The sequence below is a fragment of the Equus przewalskii genome, chromosome 12 (assembly GCF_037783145.1).
Source record: "Equus przewalskii isolate Varuska chromosome 12, EquPr2, whole genome shotgun sequence".
NCBI classification, from domain to species: domain Eukaryota; kingdom Metazoa; phylum Chordata; class Mammalia; order Perissodactyla; family Equidae; genus Equus; species Equus przewalskii.
This window is the reverse complement of record NC_091842.1, coordinates 3,877,140-3,900,784: the sequence shown is the minus strand read 5'-3', so window position 1 is coordinate 3,900,784 and position 23,645 is coordinate 3,877,140. Positions and strand designations below refer to the sequence as shown.

The following is a 23,645-nucleotide window of genomic DNA, read 5'->3' as shown; positions in this document are numbered from 1 at the left end:
TGTTGAACCAGATGGAAGCATGCTCTTTCCAGCATGGCTTAGAGTAAACAGCACAGGGCGGGGTGGCTGGTGCAACGGGCTGTGTGTCTCTGTGGATGGTGTAGCGTGTACTTGGTGGTGTTCTCTTTGCACATAACCCGGGGTATCCTGTTTTTCTCATGCTTGCTTTTTTTTCTTTATAATTGTAGGAGAAGACCAAAGAACTGGCGGAGAAGCAGGCGCACCTGTGAGTACGGCCCGGCTGCTGCCCCCGCCTGCCCCTTAGGCAGCTGGTTCCCTGTCGACCTGCCCTCCCCTGCGGAGCCAAGACCCAGGGGGTCCCCCAGGTGCCTCCGGGGTCAGCTCTGCGCCTCTGCCACACCCTCCTTCCGTCTCAGAGGGCGTTTCCACTTCTTTAGTCCCCCGCCCCTGGGAAGCTCTGGTCTGGGAGACGTCTCAGGGCGCCCGTGGCCTGGGTGGGAGCCTCTGCACTGCCCCTGGCTCCCTGCTTCTCCAGGGCATGTCCAGCTCCCCATTTTGAGAGACGGCAGCACATCTCAGTCTCCAACGTCCATTTCTATAAAAAGCACTATTTCTACCCTTACACACTGCTCGTGGGACTTGGGAGAGACTATTCGGCGTTAACAATAAGGACGTGCACGTCCTGGGACCCAACAGGCCCGCTCCCGAGGGGACGCCACAGGGAAACGCCTTCACACAGAGGGCGGGACACGTGCGTTCCAGGCCTTGTTTGTACTCTCACAGGCTGGGAGCACCCACGAGTCCGTGGCAGGGGAGGTGCAGTGTGTGGGTGCAGGGGACACGGCAACCGTGACAGCGAAGGAACTGCTGCCACATGCTTCACACGTGTAGACACGTGTGTAAAGTCCAGCTAAGCCCTCTGTATAAGAACATACGAATGTGGTGCTGACCCCAGGCTGAGCTGAGGGCAAGGGGGTGGCCACTGCCCATAATCGGGGAAGGACACGTGGGGCCTCAAGGCCCCCACGGTGCACAGAGCTTTGCTTTTCATCCCTGTGTATCCTCGCATGGGAAGGCAGGCCATTCATAAAGCACGCTGCTGCCCGTGTGCTTCTTAGACGGCCGCCACGGTCCTGTAAGGAGGGGTCAGGAGGAGGTGTCCTCACCTCCCGCTTTTGCAGAAAGGAGCTAAAGGCGTGGAGAGGGAGATGGAAGGCTGGTCAGGGGCAGCGAAGCTGTGGAGTCACTCCCCACCGCCCCCCGGCCCCCCCCAGGCTGGAGGCTGAGCCCAGAATTCCCGTCACTCCCGTGTGCGCTCCCTGGCTCCTATTGACATCAGCACAGCCGAGTGACCTCGAGTACCTGTGCGCTGACGGGTGACAGGGCTCTGAGGCTGGGGCTGTGCGGGGAGACCAGGCTCTGCCACCGTCGCGGGGCGCAACAGAGGCCCCCGGGGGACGCTGCCTCGGAGGGTGATGAGTGGCTTGTCCATGTGGGGCAAATGGCAGAGGCGTGAGCACGTGGAGTCCTATACCTCTGGGTTTTCTGAGTGAGGGGACGTTTAATGAGGGAGTGGCCTCGGGGCCCAGCGACAGGTGAGGGGCTTTCCCTGCCCGGGCTTGGCTCAGGGACAGCCGGGGTTCCAGGGTCGAGGTGGGGTGTGGAGGCGATGGAGCTGGGTCTTGCAGGCGCACCCGGCCCTCCGCCTCCCGTCCAGTGCCCGTCTGCCGGGGGCGCTGCTGGGCCCTTTTGCGCTGCGGTCCCACGGATGGGAGGAACCTAGTCTTCCCTTCTGCGACTCATGCTCATACTGTGTTTTCCAGACACACAGGCAGCCCCATGTCCATCCCCAGTGAGCACTCTTTTCCCCCCCTTTTTAAAGATAATGGATCACTTCCACAATACAGAAAAGTATAGAATAGATCAGTTACCCATGAGCCCACACCTGAGTTTCACACTGTTGCCATGGTGACTCCTTTCCTTCCCATCGTTGGGTCGTGTGCTTCTCTTTGTGAGTGGCTGTTGGAGTTTGCCAACGCTTTTACCGCATCTGTGATCGTCACGCGTTTTCTCCCTTGAATCTGTGAACATGGGTCCCACATTAGGAGGTTTTCTGAGCCGTGGTTGAATTCCTGGAACCCTTCTTGACCCTTCATGACCATCGATTTTTTTTTTAGCATCGCAGGATATGGTTTGTTGGTATTTTAACTAGGATTTTCCCACCTGCGTTCATAGGTAAAGTTGATCTGAGTGTCTTTCTTGTGTTGCCCTTGTCTGATTTTAATCATGAGTTTCACAGAAAGTGAACGGGCAGATTTCTCTGCGTTCATTTCTCTGAATCAGCGTGTCCGTGGTGAGGACGCGGCTCAGAGCTCTGCCCGGAGGAGTGGGGACAGGCCTGGGCTGTGCCCGTTGGGCTCGGAGACTGTTTCCTGGCTCCATTTCTTTAAGGATTATTGATTTAGTTTTCTCTTTCGCCTTAAGTTGATTTTGGTAACTTTTGCTTTCCTAGAAAATTATCTGTTACATATGTTTTCAAAGTCATTAGAATAAAACTGTTCGTTATAATCTCTTACGACTTTTTCATCCCTAATATAGTTGTAGTAATATCCTCCTATTTAACCTATTGTGTTGCTATCTTTTCTCTTTTCCTTCTCCTTTGATTTATTTTGCCAGGCGTTTGTCTGTTGTTATCTGTTTAAAAGAACCGATTTTGCTGTTTCTGTTTACTGTTTCTTTGGCTTCTATTCCATTAAGCTCTTTATTATTTCCTTATTCTTGCATATTTCGTATTTTAATTTCTTCTTTGATTCATGAATTGTTTTGAAAGTTTTTTGAATTTTTCATTTTCGTTTAATTTTGATTAGCAAAAATGCATTTGACTTTGTTTTCAGTAATAATGTCTCTGCTATATGCTTCCCCAGTGGGTTTTCTAAAAAAACAATTTACATCAGAGCATCATTGATTTGATTTGTTTCATTTTTATTTATTTTATCGTGATAAGAACACTTCACGTGAGAACCACTCTCAACGGATCTCTAAGGGCACAATGCAGCGTCGTTAACCGTGGGCATGGTGGTGTAGAGCAGACCTCTAGAACTTATCCATCCTGCGTAATTGAAACTTTATGCTCATTGATTAGCAATTTCCCATTTCTCCCTACCCCCGCCCCTGGTAACCACCATTCTGCCCTCTGATTCCATAAGGTTGACAATTTTGGATACCTCATATAAGTGACATCATGCAACATTCGTCCTTCTTGATGGTCTCATTTCGCTTAGTGTAATGTCTTTGAGGTTCATCCACATTGTTGCATATGCAGGATTTCCTTCTTTTTTGAAGGCTGAATAATATTCCATTGTATCGTATACCACATATTCTTTACCCATTCATTCATTGATGGACATCACTGATGGGTGAACTGTGGGTGCTAATGTCTCTTGGAGATCCTGATTTCAGTCCTTTTGGAGAAATACCCAGAAGTGGAATTGCTGGATCATAATGTTGTTCTATATTTAGTTTTTTGAGGACCCGCCATACTGTTTTCCATAGTGGCTGCCCCAATTTACATTCCCCCCAACAGTGTACAAGGGTCCCCTTTTCTCCGCATCCTCGCCGACACTTGTTATCCCTTGTCTTTTTGATGATAGTCATTCCAACCGAGTGTGAGGCGATACCTCACTGTGGATTTGATTTGCGTTTCCCTGGTGACGAGTGATGTTGAGCATCTTTTCATGTGCCTGTTGGCCATCTGTGTGTCTTCTTTGGAGAGATGTCTGTTTAAGTCTCTAAGTTATTTTTAATTGGGTTATTAGTTTTTTTGCTTTTGAGTTGTAGGTGCTCCTCATATATTTCGCCTATTAACCCCTTATCTGATAGATGGTTTGCACATATTTCTCCCATCCCCAAGTTGCTTTTTCACTCCGTTGATGGTTTCCTTTGCTGTGTGGAAGCTTTTTAGTCTGACACAGTCCTACTTGTCTGTTTTTTCTTCTGTTGCCTGTGCCTTTGGTGTCATATCTGTGAAATCACTCTCTCTACTTGGTGTTCATCTGAAGGCGTGGGACGGGCCCCAGAGCTGTGGCCGGGGTTGCCAGGCCGCGTGCACTTGACACTGACCTCTCTGAGGTGTGACACCAAAACTCCAGTTGGTGATGCCTGGGGGTTCTTTTCCAGTAGAGGCCTGTCTGTGCCTTTGAGTTCTGGGTGAAACTGAGAAGGGCAATGAATGTCGAAAACAAAATGAAATTAGGCTCTGAAGGCCAGATCGATGCTTTTTAATGACCTAAAACTCTTTAGGCTCGTGTGCGTACATGTGTGTAATTCAAACTAGAGTGGACAGCGGGAACGGAACAGGGCTCAGAGCTCTGCTGATGGGCAGGTGCTGTGGTGGCTGACTGACCGAGCGGTGGAAACCGGGAGCTGCAATCGGGTACCACTTCCTTCCCTCCCCGGGAGCAGGACAGAGAGAGGGCACATTGTTTGTCGACAAAAGTGAAGTTACATCAGAGAGAGCAACACTGCAGTCTCAAGAGGAGCGGGAGGACTGGAGCCTCAGGTCCGCTCGGCCCATGCGGGCTGCCCGGCAGGGGATGGTCACGGTGGGGGACGAGGCCTCAGCAGGGGACGGACACGGAGGGGACGAGGCCTCAGCAGGGGATGGACACGGTGGGGGAGAGGCCTCAGCAGGGGATGGACACGGTGGGGGATGAGGCCTCAGCAGGGGATGGACATGGGGGGATGAGGCCTCAGCAGGCGACGGACACGGGCAGTGCCTGGCAGTGGGAGCTCTTTCTGTGGCCCCTGGTGGCTCTTCCTGCTCAGGTGTGTGGCTGCGCCTCTGGCCGTCAGGTGTCAAGCAGGGTGGGTGTCTGTATCTGGTTTCCCAGCCTGACGTTGGCAGGTTGACAAATCGTAGTGGCTTTTGTTAGTTATTGAAACTACCGTCTTCCTGTGCAGAGCAGCAGATTCGGCCTCCCGCGGTGACGGGGCCCCTCCGAGCGTAACCTCAGCCCCTCTCTCTCTCGGCAGCCAGGAGCCCCTGTCGCTGGCCGGCGTCAGCATGGCGGGCCTCGTGCCAGACCTGCAGCACATCCTCTTCTGGATGTCCAACACCGTCGAGCTCCTGTTCTTCATACAGCAGCAGTGCCCGCTCTACATGCAGAGCCTGGAGGAGGAGCTGGACGTCACGGGTACGGCTGCTGCGCTCCCGGGGGGCGGAGTGAGCGGGCTGGGCGTGGCGTCGCCTCACCGTCTCAGGGTCGGGTCGGACGCCAGAACAGAGGTGGATTTGTGTCGGGGCTTGCTCTGAGAGGGAGGAGACGCTGATGGCTGGGCTAGTCTGGCCCCTTTGTCCTTGTCCTTCTGTGCACTTGGTGCAGCTGCCCTGTGTCCTGCTGGGGGAGGCCGGGGGACACAGGGCACCACTGGGCACCGTAGAGAGGGCGGCGCGTCGGCCCTCAGCCACCACCATTCACGATGCACCACTGTTTCAGAAAGCAAGCATGCTCCCCAGGAGAGTTGTAAAATTGTGTGATGCTTGTTGCCATCAGAGACTAAAAGGAGGGCAAATGTGCATCTTAGAATTTATGGAATACAGTGTGGATGCTGAAAACACTAAGTTGAAAGAGTGAGTCTGACGGGGGCAGTCTGGGAGGGCTTCATGAAGAAGGTGGCATCTGGCCCCCGGTGGTATTCAGCTGGTGTGTGTCTCACGAGGGCTGTGCGGGGGCTGCAGAGGCGGGCTGGGTCCTGGAACGGAGCCCGGAAGGAGCGGCAGGACCGTCCCGCGGTAGGACAGTGTGTGACAGCCAGGCACCCAGCGGCTGGGCCACAGACTCACATGGTTGAGCTTGGTTTTGTCCCACATCCCCGCGCTCTGCTGTGGCAAAACCAAAGCTGCTCACTTCCCTCCCTCCTGTTTGTGGGCCCCGGCCCGTCCCCGGCCTGACCCCGGCCTGCCCCAGAAGCGTAGGGGACCCCGAGCAGGCGGGGCTGGGCGGCCCGGCTTGGAGGCCCCAGCTACAGCGGGAGGCTGCCCTCGGAGCCGGGAGGGAAGCCAGGAGGGCGGGGGCAGGGCTGCTGGACACTGTGCAGCGTCTCTGTGTGCTCAGCCGTGTCTCCCGGGAGGTGGCCATGGGCTCCGTGTGAAAGAGCCCGCGAGAGCGACGTCAGGAGGAGGCCCTGGACCTCGCCTGCTCGGCTGGGACCTGCTGGGGCCCCGACGGCGAAGGGCTGGATTTCCTGCGAGGGGGGCTCTTGGTGGCCGGTGGGAGGGGCGGTGGTCTGCACCGTGTGGACTGTCCTGCTGTGTGCTTCAGGAGGCCTGTGCCCGCTTGGTCCCTGGGGAGCCCAGCTGAGCCGGCCCTGTGGGGTCCAAGCCGGGTCGAGGGATTGCAGGGTGAGGGAGCGGAGCCAGCCGGTCTCCCTACTTTCCTCTTGTCGTTGTGGCTTCTTGGCATCTCCTTATCCCCACCCCACAGTGGAGGCCGGTGGGAACTCTTGGGCTCCCGGGCCCGGAATCTGGGCTTCCGTGGATATGTGGAGGGCAGCTTTGATCCCTCAGCGTCCGGGGGCATTCCAGGCCCGCTGGCCTGTTGCCTCTGTCCCTTGTTGTGAAAGGCGCCTGATGAGACCTCCCAGGATGGGGCAGCTGCTTTCTCTGTCCGGGAGGCCTGGGGCCGAAGCAGACCTGTTGTCTGGCTTTTTCCCCCGAAGGTCACATAAACGACTGCATGTGCACGCGTCTCGTCTCCGAAGCCAAGGCCCCTCCAGCCGTGGGCCCGCCCTGCGCGGGGCGCTCTGGGGTCCAGGCAGGCAGCTCAGTGCCCCGCTGCCTGCGAGGCCCTCATCACCTCTCTCCAGCCCGCTTGTCCCCTCGGAGGCCCCAGCCGCCCAGGACCCACGTTGCGGGCGCCCCAGTGGCTCCGAGTGGAGGAGACTTCTGCACTTGGCATTGGCCAGCGAGCACCTGGGCCTCTGGCTTGTCTCCCAGTGCATGTTGTCCCTCCGTGCGGGATGTCAGGAGGTCAGGGGTGTGGGTGGGGAGGCCCGTTTACTTTGGGTCCAGCAGAAAGTCAGCTGGGAGAACCGACCGCCCCGTGACTTTTGGGCAAGTCCTGCTGACGCCCCTTCTCATCTGGGCTTATTTCGGATGCATATCGAGAGGTTGTGGTCCCGAGACCCCACTGAGTTAGGGCATCCGTCCTACACAGGGACCTTGTGTTTGGCTGGTTTCCGTGGGAAAAGCCGCTTGGGGTTGGTGGGGCTCCGCTTCCTTAGCTGCTGCCTCTGCTCCTGGGAGGAAGTTATTTTTGGGCCCGGGCCGGGATGCCGTTGGGGCCCAGTCGGTGCTGGGAGGGTGAGCGCGTGGACGCCTGGTCCTGCCACTGCCCACCCTGGGACCACGCGGCTGGGCCACCACGCAGGACCTGAGCGTCCCAGCAACCATGCCCTGTGCCGTGCAGGCGCTAGAGAGCGCAGAGGAAAAGCAGCATCAGCGGAGGGCGAAGGGGAGGTTAGGGCAGGCGTTTTGGCCTCCTGACCCTCAGCAGGAAATCTCTGTGGGAAGAATTCTAAAAACAGAGATTTCATGTCCTGAAAGCTGGAAAAATCGCGTTTTCATTCCCCAAACAACCTTTTTTGTCCGAGCTCTGATCCAGGAGGCCTCGTCTGCACGGGCAGATGAGAGATCAGCCCATATAAGGGAGGGTGTTTGTTTTATCCGTTCACAACTCCCCTGTCGGTCTTCGAGGCCCTGCCTCTGTGCCTGCAGGCTTGGGGGGGTGGGTTCCTCGGGTGCCTGAGGGGCAGCTCCGTCCTGGGGCCTTGGGAGCAAGTAACGGAGGGAGGGAGTCCCTGAGGGCGTAAGCTCAGCCAGAACCCCCGCAGAGCCCACAGCACAGGGAGCAGTGTTCAGGTGGCCTTTAGATGCTACCAGGGAGATCCGCATGGCCCTGCTGGGAGCCACCCCGCGTGGCGCTCTGCGGAATCCCACCTCGGCCTCTTTCGGCCATCCCTCCTCCCTCCAGAGCTCCTCGTGGCCACGTGAGGGGGTGGGTCTGCTCTCTCAGCCCGGCAGTGGTGTGGGGGGCCCACGGTCAGCACCCAGCCCATGCGCAGGCCCTGCTGCGGTGAGAGGTTGGGAGCTGGGGTTCCAACTGGCTGCCACATGTTCGGTCTGCTCATGTGCCGGGGGCAGTAGGCCAGCCTTGCGTGTTTCTCTAGGCCTGGAGCCTTCTGGAGGAAAGGGCACAGCCTCTTGCTCCCGCAGACCCAGGACCCCTCAAATCTCCTCATTTGCCCCTCCCCCGAGGCCCAGTGAGGCTGCAGGGAGCAGCCAGACCCCGCCAGGGTCCTCAGGGAGACCCCCACCCACAACCCAGACAAGACCCTGCAGGCCAGGCTCTGGGAGGGCTCAGACGGGGCTCAGCGCGAAGGCCCCAGCTGCCTGCACTGGACATGGCGCCACGGCCACTGGCCTGCAGCTCCTGGTGGTGAAGAATTGAGGGTTTCAGAGGGCAAAGGACCAAGGAGGGCATCCAGCGTCCAGTCTCTTCCCCTGAGTGCTGGGGACCCCCAGCACTGACACCACGTGGCTCCCCACATTCTGGGAGGCCTCCTCGGTGGGTCCGCCCTGTTGTAGGCATCTGGTCTTGGGGACCCTGTTACCAGTTTGGACCCCTGCCTTTACAGAAACCTCTCCCAGAGGGAAGGGACCACCTGATGTCTGCTGACACCCAGCCCCGCTGGGCAGGCCCCCGGCAGCCCCCCAGTCTTAGCTCCGGCCATAGCTGCCTGGCAGCTGCCCCAGCCTGGGGAGGCCACCCTCGGGCCTGTTGTTCCCCTGCCCACGCAGAGCCGGGGTTACCTCTCCCGTGCTGTTGAGGGTCCGGGGTCTCTGCTCTGTGCCCAAGACACAGTGGCGTCTTCCTGCAGCCTCTCTGGGCGCTGGGGGGAGAGCGGGGGACACAGACAGTAGGGTTTCTCCCTTCTCGGAAAAATGTCACAATTCCAGGGAGCGACGGTCTCCTTAGGAGCTTCAGCCAGGTGTCCTTTGACCTGTGTCCCGAGTGGGAAGTGAGCCGTGGGAATCGGGTGGGAATCTGCCGCTGTGGGGGCAGTTGGTTCTCGCAGAAAAGCTCTCCAGAATCTGTCGGTTACTGAGCTCCTGACGTGCTTGGTGTGGATTCAGCTGTCGGAAGCGCGGTACTGGGGCTTCTCAGCCGCGCCATCCAGCATCTCGGGACCCCGGGGACCCCTGGGAGGGCGTGGTGGGCAGGGTGGGGGTCGGCCGGGCCTGCTCTGTGACTTTGGCTTGTTTTCCAAAGCCAAGATGGGCGCGTCGGGTGAGGGCACTTGGGAGATAACTGGGCCGGTGTGTGAGGTCACTGTGTTCCAGAAGGTTCCTGCGTGCACTGAGGCCCAGCCGCCTCGCGCGGTGACGTCGTGCTGCTGTGTCCCCACAGGCTCGAAGGAGTCGCTGTTCTCCTGCACGCTGACGGCCAGCGAGGAGGCCATGGCGGTGCTGGAGGAGGTCATCCTGTACGCCTTCCAGCAGTGCGTCTACTATGTGTCCAAGGTAGGGCGCGGCTGGGCGAGTCCTCGCGGCCCTCCTGGGAGTGTGGGGGCCCGGGGGCGAGCGAGGAGCTTTCCCCACCCGTCACCCCAGGATTGTGAGCTCTGAACCGGCCGCCTCGGCCCCCCTGAGCCCTGGCCTCTGGTTCCTCCCCATGCTCGCTGGCTGTTACTTGTCGCATGAGCCGTCCCCCTACCTGGGGCCAGCAGTGTGGAGAGATGGGGGCGGCTGCCCCGGGGAAGATGATTTGAGAGGCGGAATGGACCCGCGGCAGTGCCAGGCTCTTTGCCCTGGGCACGCTGTCCCAGCGCGCTGAGGGGGTGGGCAGCAGCTCGTGGCCCCCAGACCCCGTCAGTCACTGAGCCGGTGTCAGGGTCTCTGGACTCAGGGCCGAGCCACACCTGCAGCTCTGCGCTGTCTGCAGCCTCCTGGCCTGGCTGTCACCTTTCCGAGCCGTGGTTCCCTCTGGACACTGGGTTTTGCAGCATCCTTGGCTGAGCGGGTTGAGGGTCAGCAGGTCGGTGTACAGGCGTCCATCAACGCAGCTGTCACTGGGGGGGTCCTGCTGATCCAGTCTATTCAGAGACCACATGGGATGGTAATAGTCACCCTACATTCTAAAGAGAGCTCCCAGTTACGGAAGACCCCCTCGAGGTGCCCCTCGCGGTCGCACCCTACAAGGCCCAGCGCTGTGAGGAGGGGTTGTTGGCCGTGAGCCATTGGCCTCTGGAGGGCACTGTGGCCTTTCACCTACCCCTTACCCCACCAGCTGGCCCAGGGAGGACCCCAGAGGGTCACTTCTGGAGATTGATTGGCAAAAAGGCAAGCCCAGCGTCCACCCCGTTGATGGTGCTGTTCCTACCTGATCGGGGCGAGCGGGCCTGGCCAGTGGGGAGAGGGACAGCCCCTTCCCTCGTGTGGGCACGGCCAGGGCACAGGCCCTGTGGCCCCTGTGGACCCCTGTGGACCCCCGGGAAGTGCCCGAGCCCTTGCCTACCAGCGAGGAAAGCCCAGGGGGCTTGGAGGAGCCCAGGCCAGGGGCCAGGCAGCAAGGGGTGCCTGAGGGCCCTGAGAGATGTGTATGTGTGCCCTGTGGGCCCTGGTGGCCATCACGGTGACCAGAGCTGCCAGGTAAGGAGGAGCCGCTTATCCCCACCCAGTGCACGGGGCAGGAGAGAGAGTGGGGAGAGGAGGTGCCCCGAGGCAGGCGGCCCCTGCGAGGGGAGCCTGAGGGACTCACTGAGACTGAGGTTTAAGTCGGGTGGATGGTGTGGGTAATTGTCCAGTGGGAAGGAAGAGGCTGGATAAGGCACTTTGGGGATAGTGACTGGAGAAGAAGATGACCCCTATTTGTTCCAAATGGAGTTCAGATGGTGGAGTAAACCAGCAATGTGGTCATGAACACTGGCTGCTGGGGCCCTGTGTTGAGAAGGATTCTGAGGTTGCATCCTGGCTGGCCAGGCAGGAGCCCACTCCTCCGCCCCACATGCTCTGATCTGCCCTGGGGCCCGAGTGGGGCGTGCACTGCCCTTGACACAGCATCCTGGGGTCCCTTTGTGGGGCACTGGCCGAGTGACAACTGTTTATTTCTGGGGGCCAGCTGTGGATGCCCAGTCGCCCCTGAGAAGAGTGTAAGCACCTGTCGTTCTGCACAGAATGTGGTCCCCTTAGGGGCCTTCCCCCAGGCAGGCGCCTCAACCCCCAGGGAGCTGCATCTGGCTCAGCTCTGGTGAGGGGTGCTCGTGGTGCCGGGGGTGCCGTCCCAGGGGCATCCTGTCCAACAGATGTGGGATGTGGCCGAGCCAGGAGCTCGGGGCCCCGGGCCGGGCTGATGGTGCTGCGTCTGCCTCTCGCCCCCAGACCCTGTACGTTTGCCTCCCGGCCCTGCTGGAGTGCCCCCCTTTCCAGTCGGAGCGCCGGGAGAGCTGGTGCTCGGCTCCCCAGCTGCCCGAGGAGCTGCGGCGCGTCGTGTCCGTGTACCAGGCCGCCCTGGACCTCCTGCGGCAGTTCCGGGTGCACCCCGAGATCGCGTCCCAGGTGCTGGCCTACCTCTTCTTCTTCTCCAGCACTCTGCTCTTCAACCAGCTCCTGGACAGGGGTGAGGGCCTGGGCGGCCGGGGACCCATCCTCCTGCAGGAGATACCTGCATGTTCCCCTTGGAGGCGGGCGCTCTGAGCCCTCGGCGCCCTCCCGACACCGGCTCCGCCAGGGTCAGGGCGTCTTGCTCAGTGGGGGTCAGGGCTGTGCCATGGCGGGGAGGCTGGCTGAGGCCCGGGGAGGAGGACGTGTTGCAGAATGAGCTCCTGCAGGAGCAGGAGCCAGAGGCCCCAGGGTGGGGTGGGGCTGGGGGGTCTGCACAGGGCCCCTGGGGCCTTTCCTGGTCTGTTTTATCCCCACACAGCCCCACAGGCCCTGTGAGAGGGGAGGGGCAGGCTCAGGGAAGTGATGTGACCTTTGACCCTTCCTCGCTGCGCCAAGGCCCAACTCCCCTCCTTGCAGAAGTTCCTCCGTCGCCCTGCCCCGGGCTCAGTGCACCAGAGAATTCCACCCAGGGGCACTGCTGGGTCCCAGGGGCCAGAGAGTGGGGACGAGTCCACGCTACATGCATGTCGCCAGCATGGACTTCCCAGGCTGGGCTGGGGTCTGCAGGGCTGGAGGGGTGGGAGCAAGGCGTCTTGACTGAAGGCCTGGACCATGCCCCTTTGCTCTGGGGATCCAGTGGCTGTCACAGCCCCTCCCTGCCGTCCCACCTTAACCTCCCGCCTCCTGTGTCTGTCCTCAGAGGCCTGGAGCGGCAGGGAGGGCAGGTGCTGGGGGCCATCTGGGGCCCGGCTCCCTCTGGGGGAGGGTGGGCAGTGCAGCTGCTCTGTGAGGAGTGGCCCAGGCAGTGCCCCCCTGCCTCCCAAGGTCCCTCTCTGAGTTGCTTCCACTGGCCCCGAGGCGTCCAGGCCTGCGCCCGCCTGCAGCAGCTCCTGGAGTGGACGCGGAGTGCTGGCTTTGGGGAGGCCGGCGAGCACTTCTTCCGGAAGCTTTCCTGCACGCTCAACCTGCTGGCCACGCCCAGTGCCCAGCTCATCCAGGTAGGAGGGGCGCAGAGAGCGTGGGAGACCCACAAGTGCAGTGGGGCGGAGGGTCGCGGGCCACGTGTTGTCGCTCTTGGGTCACGGGCTTGCACACCAGGCCAGGATCCGGGGACCTGGCTTCTGGGCCTCAGAGAGCTCGCAGAGCTGTTTCCCTTCCCCAGCTGTTCCCACCTGAACAATGGCCCCTAAGTTGTCTGTGTCTAGTCCCTGACCTGTGGCTGTGTGACCCACATGGCCCAGGGGCTCTGCAGGTGTGATTAAGCTTCAGGACCCTGAGATGAGGAGATTGCCCCTGGTGACCCCGTGGGCCCTGTGTAGTCACGAGTCCTTAAAAGTGGAGGCGGGAGGCAGAAGAGGGGGTCAGAGAGACAGGACAGAGGAAAAAGAGGGCTCAAGCCGCTGCTGCTGGCTGTGTTCTTGGAGGAAGGGGCCGTGGCCAAGGAGCGCAGCGGCCTCCACGAGCTGGGGACGGCCCTCAGGCGAAGGCCAGCACAGAAACCTGGACCTCGGTCGTACAGCTTCAAGGAACTGAATTCTGACAACCTACATGAGCCGGGAAACGCATCCTGCCCTGGAGACCCCGGAAGGAACGCAGCCCTGCCCATACCTGGATTTTAGCCCTGTGCAACCCGTGCTGGATGTCTGATCCCCAGAGCTGTAAGATTAGATGTCTGTGTGGCTCGTCATTTGTGACAACAGCAACAGGCAGCTAGTGTGTCACCTCCCTCACCAGCCGCCCGACACAGTCCTCCCAGAGAATCAATGAGCCGAACCAGTGGTATTCCTTTCCTGCCTGGCATGGACATGGATGGTGCCCCAGGAGTGATGGTGATGGGGTTTGCAGGGCAGCCCAGGATGAAGCCTGCACTCTGGGCCACCTGGGAGTGAACATTTGAACCAAACGGGTCATGTAGCCCATCTGCCGTCTCCAGGCAAAGTCCTGAGCCAACTGCAGTGTAACCAGCGTCACATGATCTTCACGAGGGGACAGAGGACCTTCCAGTTTGGTATAAAAAGTGGAGCACTCCACCTGTGCCCCAGGAGCAGAACAGAAAGTCTCATCGGTGTCTCGTCACTGCTGTGACCAGTAGCAGCCAGAGCTGCGGCCAGTGAGCGTCTGCGGGGTGCGAATGGCGCTCCTTTACCCTCACAGCCACCTCGGAGGGAGGCTGCTGGTGACTCTGCTTCCTGGTGGCCAAGCGGAGGTCACACAGCCTGGTTCCAGGAACCGTTGACCCTTCAGCAGATATTCAGAATCCACCACGCATCAGGAACTGTATGTCTTGCTCAAGTGTCTTTTTTTTAAGTTACTAATTTTTTTAATTCTAAAAGGGAAGCACGGATTCACTAGAGAAAATTCAGAGACAGGGGACGTCTGGGGAGGGATCGCAGATTGAACATGAATTCAGTTTGCTTTCTCCCCAACCGTCACTAAACCAACGCACAGCCGAGCTTTGTAATGGCAGAGCCAGTAAGGACGGAGAAAACGGAGAGGGCGCAGAAACGACGTTTGGAGGCTGGAAGCAGAGGGCTGACTGGCACCTGCCTCGGCGGATCTGAGAGGCAGCCCCGTGTACCACGCAGCCACTGACGGGCTCAGGGAGCACGAGTGCCGGGTGCCTCTGGAGGCCGTGGTGGGGGTGGCCGAGGCGGAGGAGGAGCGCCAGGGACCTTGTGGAAAGCTCTAACGCCCTGGCTGCCCGGTGGGTCCAGTTGCTTGGGGTGAGGCTGTGCCTGTGCTGAGGGAGGAAGGAGGAAGACGACACATGAAGTCCTGTATCAGAGGGCCCCTGAAGCAGTGGGACGGAGGGGGACTGAGCCGCTGAGGGGCCCCAGGAGCTCGCCTGTGCTGCCTTTCCTGTGGGGCACTGGCATCGTCCAGGGCAGGATCTGTGTGAGGCCGAGGATCCAGGCTTCATCCAGGCAGGGGCCGGAGCTGGGGAGGAGAGCCCGCACAGCCGTGGCCACCTCATGGGCCAGAGAGACAGACGCGAGGTACTTGAGGGGCCTGAGTTGTGTGGTGGTTTCCCCTCATGACATGTGCCGAAATTCTGAAGCTCCAGGGCCTGGGATGGGAAGGGCTTTGTTGAAAGCAGAGTGGAACTGTGGTAGTCTCACAGTGCCGAGGAGCAAGTGTTAGTGTTCAGGACTCTGAGGGAGTGAGCACCAGGCTCTTGGCTGAAACCCTGGCAGCAGCATCAAGCAGAGACCAAGCTGCCCAGCGCAGCCCCCACCGGGTCCAGGTGGTCAGTGGCAAGGAAGATGCACACCACCAAAGCCTGTAGGTGCAGCTAAAGCAGTGCCAAGAGGAAAAGTTATAGCCTTAAGTGTCTATCTTAGAAAAAGCAGAAGGCTGAGGATGATGGTTGTGAAGCAAGAAAAAGTACAGCAAATCAAACCCAAGAAAGTACTAGAGAAGAGCCAAAATCAACGAAACAGTAAACACGCATACAACAGAGAAAAGCCAAATGCAGGGAGTGGGTTCTTTGAAAAGCTATTTAAACAGTTGAATAAAAGTTTGAAAAAACCAAGAGAGCCAGGAGTTGGTTCTCTGAAAAGTTTAATAAAAGTGGAAAACACTAACTGCCATATCAAAAATGAAGACGGTGACATCATTCAGATCCTACATTAAAAATTAGTAGCAATAATTTTATCTCAATAAAACGGGGAAAGTCTCTTTAAAGATTAATGGAGGATATTAAGACCAACTTTATGCTGATAAATTTGACAATTTAGACGAAACAAATAAGACAAAGAACACTTATTAAACTTGCTACAAGAGGAAATAGAAAATCTGAATTGTCCCGTATCTCTTAAAGAAACGGAATCTGTTATTTAAAAACCTCCCCACAAAGAAGATTTGAGGTCCAGATGGTTTCATTGCTGAATTGCTTTAAACATCAGAGGGAGAAGTAAAACCGTTATTACCCAAATTCTTCCAGAAACTAGGAAAAGAGGAAATCCCATCTCATTTTAAAACGCCAGCACAACCTTGATACCAGAACCTGAGAAGGAACCATACGAAAGGGAAATTACACACGAGAGATGAGCAGCTTTGCTCATCATCAGAGAAATGTCTCTCAAAACCACAGTGTTTTCCACACCAGAGACATCAGAATGGTTAAGATGAGAAAAGCCGGTACCATGCCCCCTGAGGAGGGTGCCCATGGACCGCACTGTGGGGGGCCGTGGGCAGTGCTGGAGCCGACCACAGGCACACACCCCACCCGGCACTTCTCCCGGTGGGCCTGCTTCTGTCTGCACTTGACACAGCGGGCAGGGATGGCACAGCAGCGCTGTCACAGCTGCCCCGACTGCCAGCCACCCCCGCTCCGCAGCAGCGTCGTGGATAAGTACGTGGTGGGACGCTCACTCCCAGGGCGTGCTGCCCGGAGCGGGCATGTGGCGGCCACTGTCACAGGCAGCAGCAGGCGCATGTGAAGCTCAGTGTTAAACCAGAGTCGGGCTCAGAGGCGCAGTGCCAGGTGCCCGTGGTCCAGAGCTGGAGCCGGGCCCAGCACCCCTGTGCTGCTGGAGGTTAGGACAGAGCCTGCCCCACAGAGGCCGCCGGGGCTGCTGCCTGGGCTCTGCCCTCGCCCTGGGCTGGGGACACAGGCGGTGCCCTTTGCGAACACTTAGCGAGCTGTGCACCCCGGAGCCGTGTAGTTCACTGGATGTTGCGCTTCCACACATAACACATAGGACCGGGGAGAGACAGCCGCAGCGGGCTCTCGGCTGCCCCTTCCTGTGCAGCTGGGGGCTGGCCCCGCCTCACCCCAGCAGAGGACCGGGGCTGGTTTTTAGAGCCTTGAAGACAAAGGGTCTGCCTGCGGAAGTCGGGACCTCATCCTGAAACAGGGGGCTTCCCAGTGGCTAGGTGCCCACCGAGTGCTGGAGTGGCCACCCGCTTGCCCCGCGTGGCTCAGGCCTGTGCCCGCCAAGCAGGAGGCGGCTGACTCGGCCAGCCTGGCGGTCAGGGACAGCCCAGGGGAGGACGGAGGACGCTGACACTGGGGCTTCACAGCGAACCAGCCAGGCCGGGGTGAGCTGAGCGGGCCTGGGGGCCAGGCCGGGGCTCAGGCTGGGCGCTGCCAGGCTGACTTGGCCCCCGCTCTAAAACAGCGTGAACTGCCTCCAGCACGAGAGACAGAAGTGGGAGCGAGGCTGGAGGAGACGCAGGAAGTCGGCACCCTTCTCCTGCAGGGCCGGGTACTACCTGTGTCAGGCTGCGGGCCACATGTGGGCTTCGTCCAAGATTCTTCTTTGTTTTTTTTAAGCCCTTTAAAAATGTGAAAACCATTCTTAGCCTGAGGGCCCTATACAAATAGGCCTCAGGCCCTGGTGTGCCTCCCCTGAAGCAGACTATTCAGAAGAAACTTAAAAAAATTTATGTTCTCATAAAGATAAGATATATCCATAAAGTAATCACAGGATTCTATAAATGAGAGAACAAAAAGAATTCTTGGAAATTAAAACTATGACAACAGGGGCCAGCCCCGTGGCCGAGTGGTTAAGTTCGTGTGCTCCGCTTTGGCGGCCCAGGGTTCTGGCGGTTCGGATCCTGGGCGCGGACATGGCACCGCTCATCAAGCCATGCTGAGGGGGCGTCCCACACAGCACAGCCAGAAGGACCCACAGCTAGAATATACAACTATGCACTGGGAGCTTCGGGGAGGAGAAGAAGAAGAAAAAAGTATGACAGCAGAGGTGACACATTCAGTAGCAGGGTTGGAAGATAAAGGCAAGGAATCTCCCGGGAAGCAGAGAGATGCTGAGATGGAAGTGGGAGGCGCTCAGATGGTGGCGTCCTCCCGACACCAGCCCCGGAGACGTGGGGGAAGCGAGGATTCTAGGACCTGGAGAAATCACAGAGCCTCCTCCCGGCCAACAGGGCTTCCTGAACTATTGGGGTAGTGGGGGCCCCAGGGGCTGTCCTCGCCCCTGCCCCACGCAGCCTTAGGATGGCGATTGTCCCTTCAGTGTAGATGGCTGATAAGCACAGCACAGGCCTCTTGATGTTGGCAGTGAAATCAATGGAGGGAGAAATGAGAGAGAGAGGAAGAAAGGCAGGAAAATTAAAGGACCAATCAGTGAGGCCCAACGTCCAAACAGCAGGAGTCCCCAGGGAGCAGAGGAACCAGTGGCGAAGGGTGAAGATAAACCAGACCATTCCAGACCCGCAGGGCCTGAGCTGCCAGAGGGAAGAGCAGCCAGTGGGGGAAAGCACAGCGGCCGAAGCGGACTCCCACCCAGGCCAGCCTCAGGGACTCAGGGCAGGGCACGCAGAGCTGAAGGGGACTGCCACCCAGGCCAGCCTCGGGGACTCAGGGCAGGGCACGCAGAGCTGAAGGGGACTGCCACCCAGGCCAGCCTCGGGGACTCAGGGCAGGGCACGCAGAGCTGAAGGGGACTGCCACCCAGGCCAGCCTCGGGGACTCAGGGCAGGGCACGCAGAGCTGAAGGGGACTGCCACCCAGGCCAGCCTCGGGGACTCAGGGCAGAGCACGCAGAGCATCCCCGAGGCTCCCCTCCAGAGAAGAGAACCAGACCCGTCCCAAGGATCGGTGGTCAGAATGTTCCCGACGGCTCAGGGGCAGCACGGGAAGCTGGAAGACAGGAGCCGCCTTCCAGGATCGGAGCGAGTCAGCCTCCGGTCTGCAGGTGTGGACCAGCCACGTTGTCACGGAGCGTGACAACAGAGTGGGGACGCCTCACCACACACGAGGCTCCTGGTGCTCCTCCAGCGCATCCTGTTTGGGAAGCTCCTAGAGGCTCTGTCTCAGAAATGAGGGGGTAAACTGAGAGAGCGTGAAAGGGGGTCCAGAAAACAAGACAGGAGAGGGGTCCCAGGATGACGGGGCGACGTCGCAGGGTGACTGCACCAGTATAATTAATGATATGCGTCCACCCTTCTCCTCCGGCTCGCACTGTCTGTCCTATTTAAGAAAGCTTTCCGCATCCTGGGCTCGGAAAGCCAGGCTCGAGTGTCAGCTCGATGACTCAGTTCTTGCCTCTACGCAGGGCTCTAACCTACTTGGTTTCCCTTCCGAGGTACGAGGCCAGGATCCTATTTCATCTCCACTTTCCCCGAGTCTCTTCCCTCACTTCTCGGCCATGAGAGGTGATGTGATGAGGGGCGGGTTTGGTGATCCGGGCACTCGGGGTGGTGCCCGCTAGCCTCTCCCGGGAACGGCCACTGGACGCCCACGAGGCAGTGGGGGTGAGCTGCCGCTGTGGGGCGGCCCCACTGCACTGACCTTGCCCCCTCATTGGCCTCACTGTCCTGTGCGGACACTAGGGGCCCGTGTGCTGGCCTGGAGCGTGTGGTCCAAAAGCCCCAGAGCACCGGAGGGCAGGCCCTCCCTGGGGTGGGGCGGTGCCCCCCCGGGGCCTTTGACCATGAGCTCCTTCTTGTCACCCAGATGAGCTGGGCAAACTTGCGGGCCGCGTTCCCCGCCCTGAGCCCGGCGCAGCTGCACCGGCTGCTGACTCAGTACCAGCTGGCCTCGGCCATGGGCCCCATGAGTGCGTGGGAGCCGGGTGCCCAGGACAGCGCTGATGCCTTCAAATCAGGTGAGCCCCCTCCTCGGGGCAGGAGCAGGGCGCCCTGGGGCCGGGGCGGGGGCAGGGGAGCCTCTGGGGGGACTTCCCTGGAGGTGCCCCCAGAGCATCTGGCACCTCTGCCCTGGGCCATCTGCCTCCTCGGTGCCCTGCCCTGTCCCCTACCTGGGGACCTGCGGACCTCCACAGCTGGGGGTCAAGGAGCCCACAGTTCATGGCCAGGTTCCAAGCTGCAGGCTCAGGTCAAAGGTCCCCCTCGCCCCTCATCCAGTCTGAGGCTGGGGCCTGACCCCATGCCCGGCCCACGAGGAAGAGAACGGGGTCCACACCGGGTGGCATCGCGCAGGCTGAGCACGCTTGCCACATAAGACACACGCGACACATGTGGATCCGGATGGACGTATATACGGGTGTACTTTCATAAGTTAGACACCCGCCTCTATCATTAGCATTACACACATCATAACAGGCACAGTGGGAAATTAAAGGGCCGTAGAAGATACAGACAGGACCAGGCTTCAAGTGCCTTCTTTGCGTGCCTGGGTCACCTGGGGCTTGGGTGGGACACAGACACTGTCTCTGAGGAGGACACTTGGGGCCCTCCCCATTTACGGGGTCATTTCCGAGGCCCGTGCAGGGCCGGCTCTGGGCCGAGCCGAGGACGCAGTGTGGGTGCCAGTTGTGCTGTCTGGAAGGTGCTCACGTTTGTCCAGAGATCCCCGTGCACACGGGCCGTGTGACCTGAGCGGGGATGTAGTCAGCATGGGCTCTGGGAGCCCCAGGAGGCGCAGCGTCGGCTCGGGGCGCAGAGGTTCAGGCTGAGCGACCTCAGGTGCCGCGCGGCCAGCAGGAGCTGGGGGAGTTGGGGGTGGGGCACAAGCTCCAGGTGGCAGGGCCTTGGGCTTCCTCCGGGGTGGTCACTGAGGTTCAGTAGGGACGAAAGCACAGTTTGGGTGGGTCACCCTGGCCTGGATGCCCCCCACCCATCTCCTGGGTAGGTCAACCTGCTGGTCCCTGGGTTCCCACGGCGTCGGGTGGGGCAGGAGCATCTGGGCAAGCGAGGGGTGGGCAGCTACCCCTGGGCCGGGCCCTCAGGCTGTCCCCGTCCCCACCGCAGAGGATGTCCTGGAGTCCTATGAAAACCCCCCGCCCATCGTTTTGCCGAGCGAGGGCTTCCAGGTGGATCTGGAAGCCGACTGCCCGGACGACAGCATCTACCAGCACCTTCTCTACATCCGCCACTTCCTCTGGAGCCTGCGGAGCAAGCCCGGCCCCGGCGGGGGGCCTCCCCAGCCCGAGGGCCTTGAGGTACCGGCCGCCCCCGGGGCGGAGCTCAGGGGGGCTCTGGGGCTCCAGGGCCCCGGGAGTTCTGGGCGCTTTAGGTACGGCTGCCGCAGGCTGGGGCTCTCAGGTCTCCCCCCGCGTGGGAAGGCTGCTGCTTAGCCCTCCTCCTCTCCCACCAGGGCCCGCACCACCCCGCCCCTGAGGGGCACCCCGAGGGCCAGAGCTGCCCCGTGGCTTCCAGGGACCCCGGGAGGGGAGCCCGGGACGCTGGCCTGGTGCACCCGCTGCCTTCTGCTGTGGCTCCCCGGGCACAGGGCCCTCCGGGAAGGCAGCCTGGCCGCGTGAGCCGTGGGGGCCCCCAGGCCGGCCCCCCGCACACGGACTCCTCGTGCCTGCTCACGCCGCCCAGCACCCCACTCGGCCTCGAGCCCGCTGTCCCCGACTGGCCAGAGCCCGGCGGTGGCACCCGTGGGAACTCGCCCCTGGAATGGAGGAGGAACGGGCCCAGCGGCTCCCGCGGTGCCGCTCTGGAAGGTGAGGCCCAGCCCCTGGCCCCTCCCGGCTCCTGGGCAGGTCCTTCTGGGTCACTCCATCGCAGGGGCCTGGTGCACACTCAGCCTGGGCTTCCAGTACCTGCCACGAATGCCGGCAGCCCTGGGCGCCAGTCAGAAAGGCTCCAGGGCCCACAGGAGGGTGCAGGGCCGCTGGGCCACACGCAGCCGTCCGTCCGTGGGACTAAGAGAGTGGCTCCGCACAGGGCAGAGGAAGGGGACCCAGGTGATGTGTGCTGGGCTTCAGAGAAGATGCAAGGGCCAGGGATCCAAGGAGGAGGGGGAGGCAGGCCCGGAGCCCTCTGGGGGTGGAGGACCAGGAGGCAGGGTGAGTGTGTGTGGCTGTGTATGGGCATGTGTGCATGAATGTGTGCAAGTGTGTGTGTCTCTTGTGTGTGCACGTGCAGCTGGACGGGCTGGAAGGGCAGCGAAGGGCGGAGCAGCCCCTGGGCCCATGGTCCCAGGCACGGAGCTCGGTAGCGCGTGCTGACCCCTGCGTCCTCGGTGCTCCTGCAGAGGCGGGAGCAGCAGAGCTGGCGTGCTGGGCCTGGAGCCCCCAGGGCTGTCGGGAGGTGGCTCCACACCACACCCGGCTCTGCCTGATGCCCTGAGCAGAGCCCACCTCTCAGCCCCCTGGAAACAGCCGGCCTGGCCTGGGGCAACCGCAGGGGGACGGAGGGGCCACCCACAGATGGGCCCAACCCTGTCACCGACGTTCTGCCCCAACGGGCACCTTGCTGGGGCTATGAGAGCACTGTTCCCTCCGGAGCAGCCGCCGAGCAGGACGTCCCTGGGTCCTGACTCCTGGGACAGGCGCTGGCACGGCTGCCACAGCAGTCTCACCCACTGCACTGTTTCCCGCCCCCAGGAGGCTGTGCGGCGCCTGCAGACGAGCCCCCTCCAGTCCCCTCCAGCTGCAGCTCTAGCACAGATGACTTCTGCTACGTCTTCATGGTGGAGCTGGAGCGAGGCCCCTCAGGGCTGGGGATGGGCCTAATTGACGGCATGGTGAGTGGCATCGCCGCTCCCTGCAGGCCCCCGGCTCTTCCTGCTACCAAAGATAGGCCCACAGTGGCGTGGTCGCCGGGGAGGAATGTGGGCAGGCCCACCGAGGGCTTGGCACTGGGGTCCTTGGGGGGGAATCTCCGCATAATTTGAGCAAAGGGAAAGGTTCCCAGGCAGCAGCTGCTTCCCCCAACCTTTCATCTCCGCCTCCATCCTCAGACCTCGGGGTGTCTGTCGTGGGCCTTTGGGGACAGTGATGGCGTCCAGTGCTGTCCTTGCAGACCCACTGATGACCACATGAGTGAGCCCTGCCTTGGCCAGGCCAGGCCTCTCGGCCAAGGAGGGGACTGAGGTGGCCTTAGCTGGAACACCAGCATGTCCTGAGGCCTGTGCTTCTCCCCAGCACACGCCCCTGGGGGCCCCCGGGCTCTACATCCAGACCCTGCTCCCGGGCAGCCCTGCGGCGGCCGATGGCCGGCTGTCGCTGGGGGACCGCATCCTGGAGGTGAACGGCAGCAGCCTGATGGGCGTCAGCTACCTGAGGTACTTCCCCGCTCACAGCTCAGCCAGGGCAGGGCCACCGCTGGCCCAGCCTGGCTTACTCCTCCCCATCCTGGGAGAGGTCCTGCCGTTACCCTAGCATTCTAGAGAGGAACAAGGGAGGAACCTCTGGCCTGGCTCCTTGAGGCCGCCTCTCCCTTCCCTGCCCTCGTTCCGGGGGGCGGGGGGCTCTGGACCAGGTGGCACAAGCTGCACCTCATGGATCTGTGATTCCTGCTGCTGTCACAGCTCAGGGGGCCCAGGGCTGCTGACTCTAAACACGTCGCCTGTGCTGTAGGAGCACCACACCCCTCCTGGAGGGAGGGAAGCAGGCGATGGCCGGGCCCTCACACACAGCCCAGGGTGACAGCTGGGGGTGGAGGGCGGGGTCCCCTCCGGAGGCTTGCCCACCCAGGGGCCGGCCCAGCCCCAGTGAGCTCATCTAGCCGCCCTCTGCCCCTCGCTGGGTTGCAGGGCTGTGGACCTGATCCGGCACGGCGGACAGAAGATGCGGTTTCTGGTTGCCAAGTCGGACGTGGAAACAGCCAAGAAGATCCGCTTCCGCCCACCCCCTCCCTAGGTGGCCCTGGTGCCCCTGCGCCCCGAGGCTCGACCTGGCCGCCACCTCCTCCAGCTGGTCCCTGTGGTCCGTCCGTCACCTTCAGCACGGGCCGCTCCTCGCCCTGTGGATAATGTACATCTCAGTGTATATTTTATTTATATGACGGGTGACAGTCGTGCTGTTCGTTACAGAGCTTTATGTTTGGAGATTTTAATGGAGAAGCATAGATTCAATAAACTATCTTTCATATTCCTAGAGTGTGGCAGCATGCCAGCTCCCCTAGGGCCCAGAGGGGCTCCGGGGCTCCGGGGGACCCACTCCCCTGCCGGCCAGGGCAGGAGAGACCCCAGGAGGACACGAGGATCATTGTAATGGAGCCTGGGGGACACCCCAGGAGAAGGGCTGGAGCCCCCAGGCAGAGTGTAGTTTGTCTTGGTAATCACGTGCTCAGCACAGTCCTGAGAGGTTCCAGAAACCCCCGGAAGGTTCTAAGTGAGAGTTCGGACCCTCCCGGATCCCCA

At 60.5% G+C, this 23,645-nt stretch overlaps 1 protein-coding gene across 3 annotated transcripts in view; it reads left to right on the top strand.

Moving 5' to 3' along the window:
• The window catches only part of RADIL (Rap associating with DIL domain), a 69,631-nt gene extending 46,252 nt beyond the window's left edge, over positions 1-23,379 (top strand). For all 3 annotated transcript variants that reach the window (XM_070566209.1, XM_070566211.1, XM_070566210.1), the window contains 11 exons: positions 189-226; positions 4,993-5,153; positions 9,429-9,541; positions 11,399-11,636; positions 12,446-12,618; positions 19,044-19,194; positions 20,300-20,490; positions 20,646-21,000; positions 21,886-22,025; positions 22,426-22,565; positions 23,037-23,379. In XM_070566209.1, coding sequence (XP_070422310.1) covers positions 189-226; positions 4,993-5,153; positions 9,429-9,541; positions 11,399-11,636; positions 12,446-12,618; positions 19,044-19,194; positions 20,300-20,490; positions 20,646-21,000; positions 21,886-22,025; positions 22,426-22,565; positions 23,037-23,142 — 1,806 coding nt within the window. In that variant the 3' untranslated portion in view covers positions 23,143-23,379. The remainder of the gene's footprint in view (positions 1-188; positions 227-4,992; positions 5,154-9,428; positions 9,542-11,398; positions 11,637-12,445; positions 12,619-19,043; positions 19,195-20,299; positions 20,491-20,645; positions 21,001-21,885; positions 22,026-22,425; positions 22,566-23,036) is intronic.
• Positions 23,380-23,645: the final 266 nt, after the last annotated feature.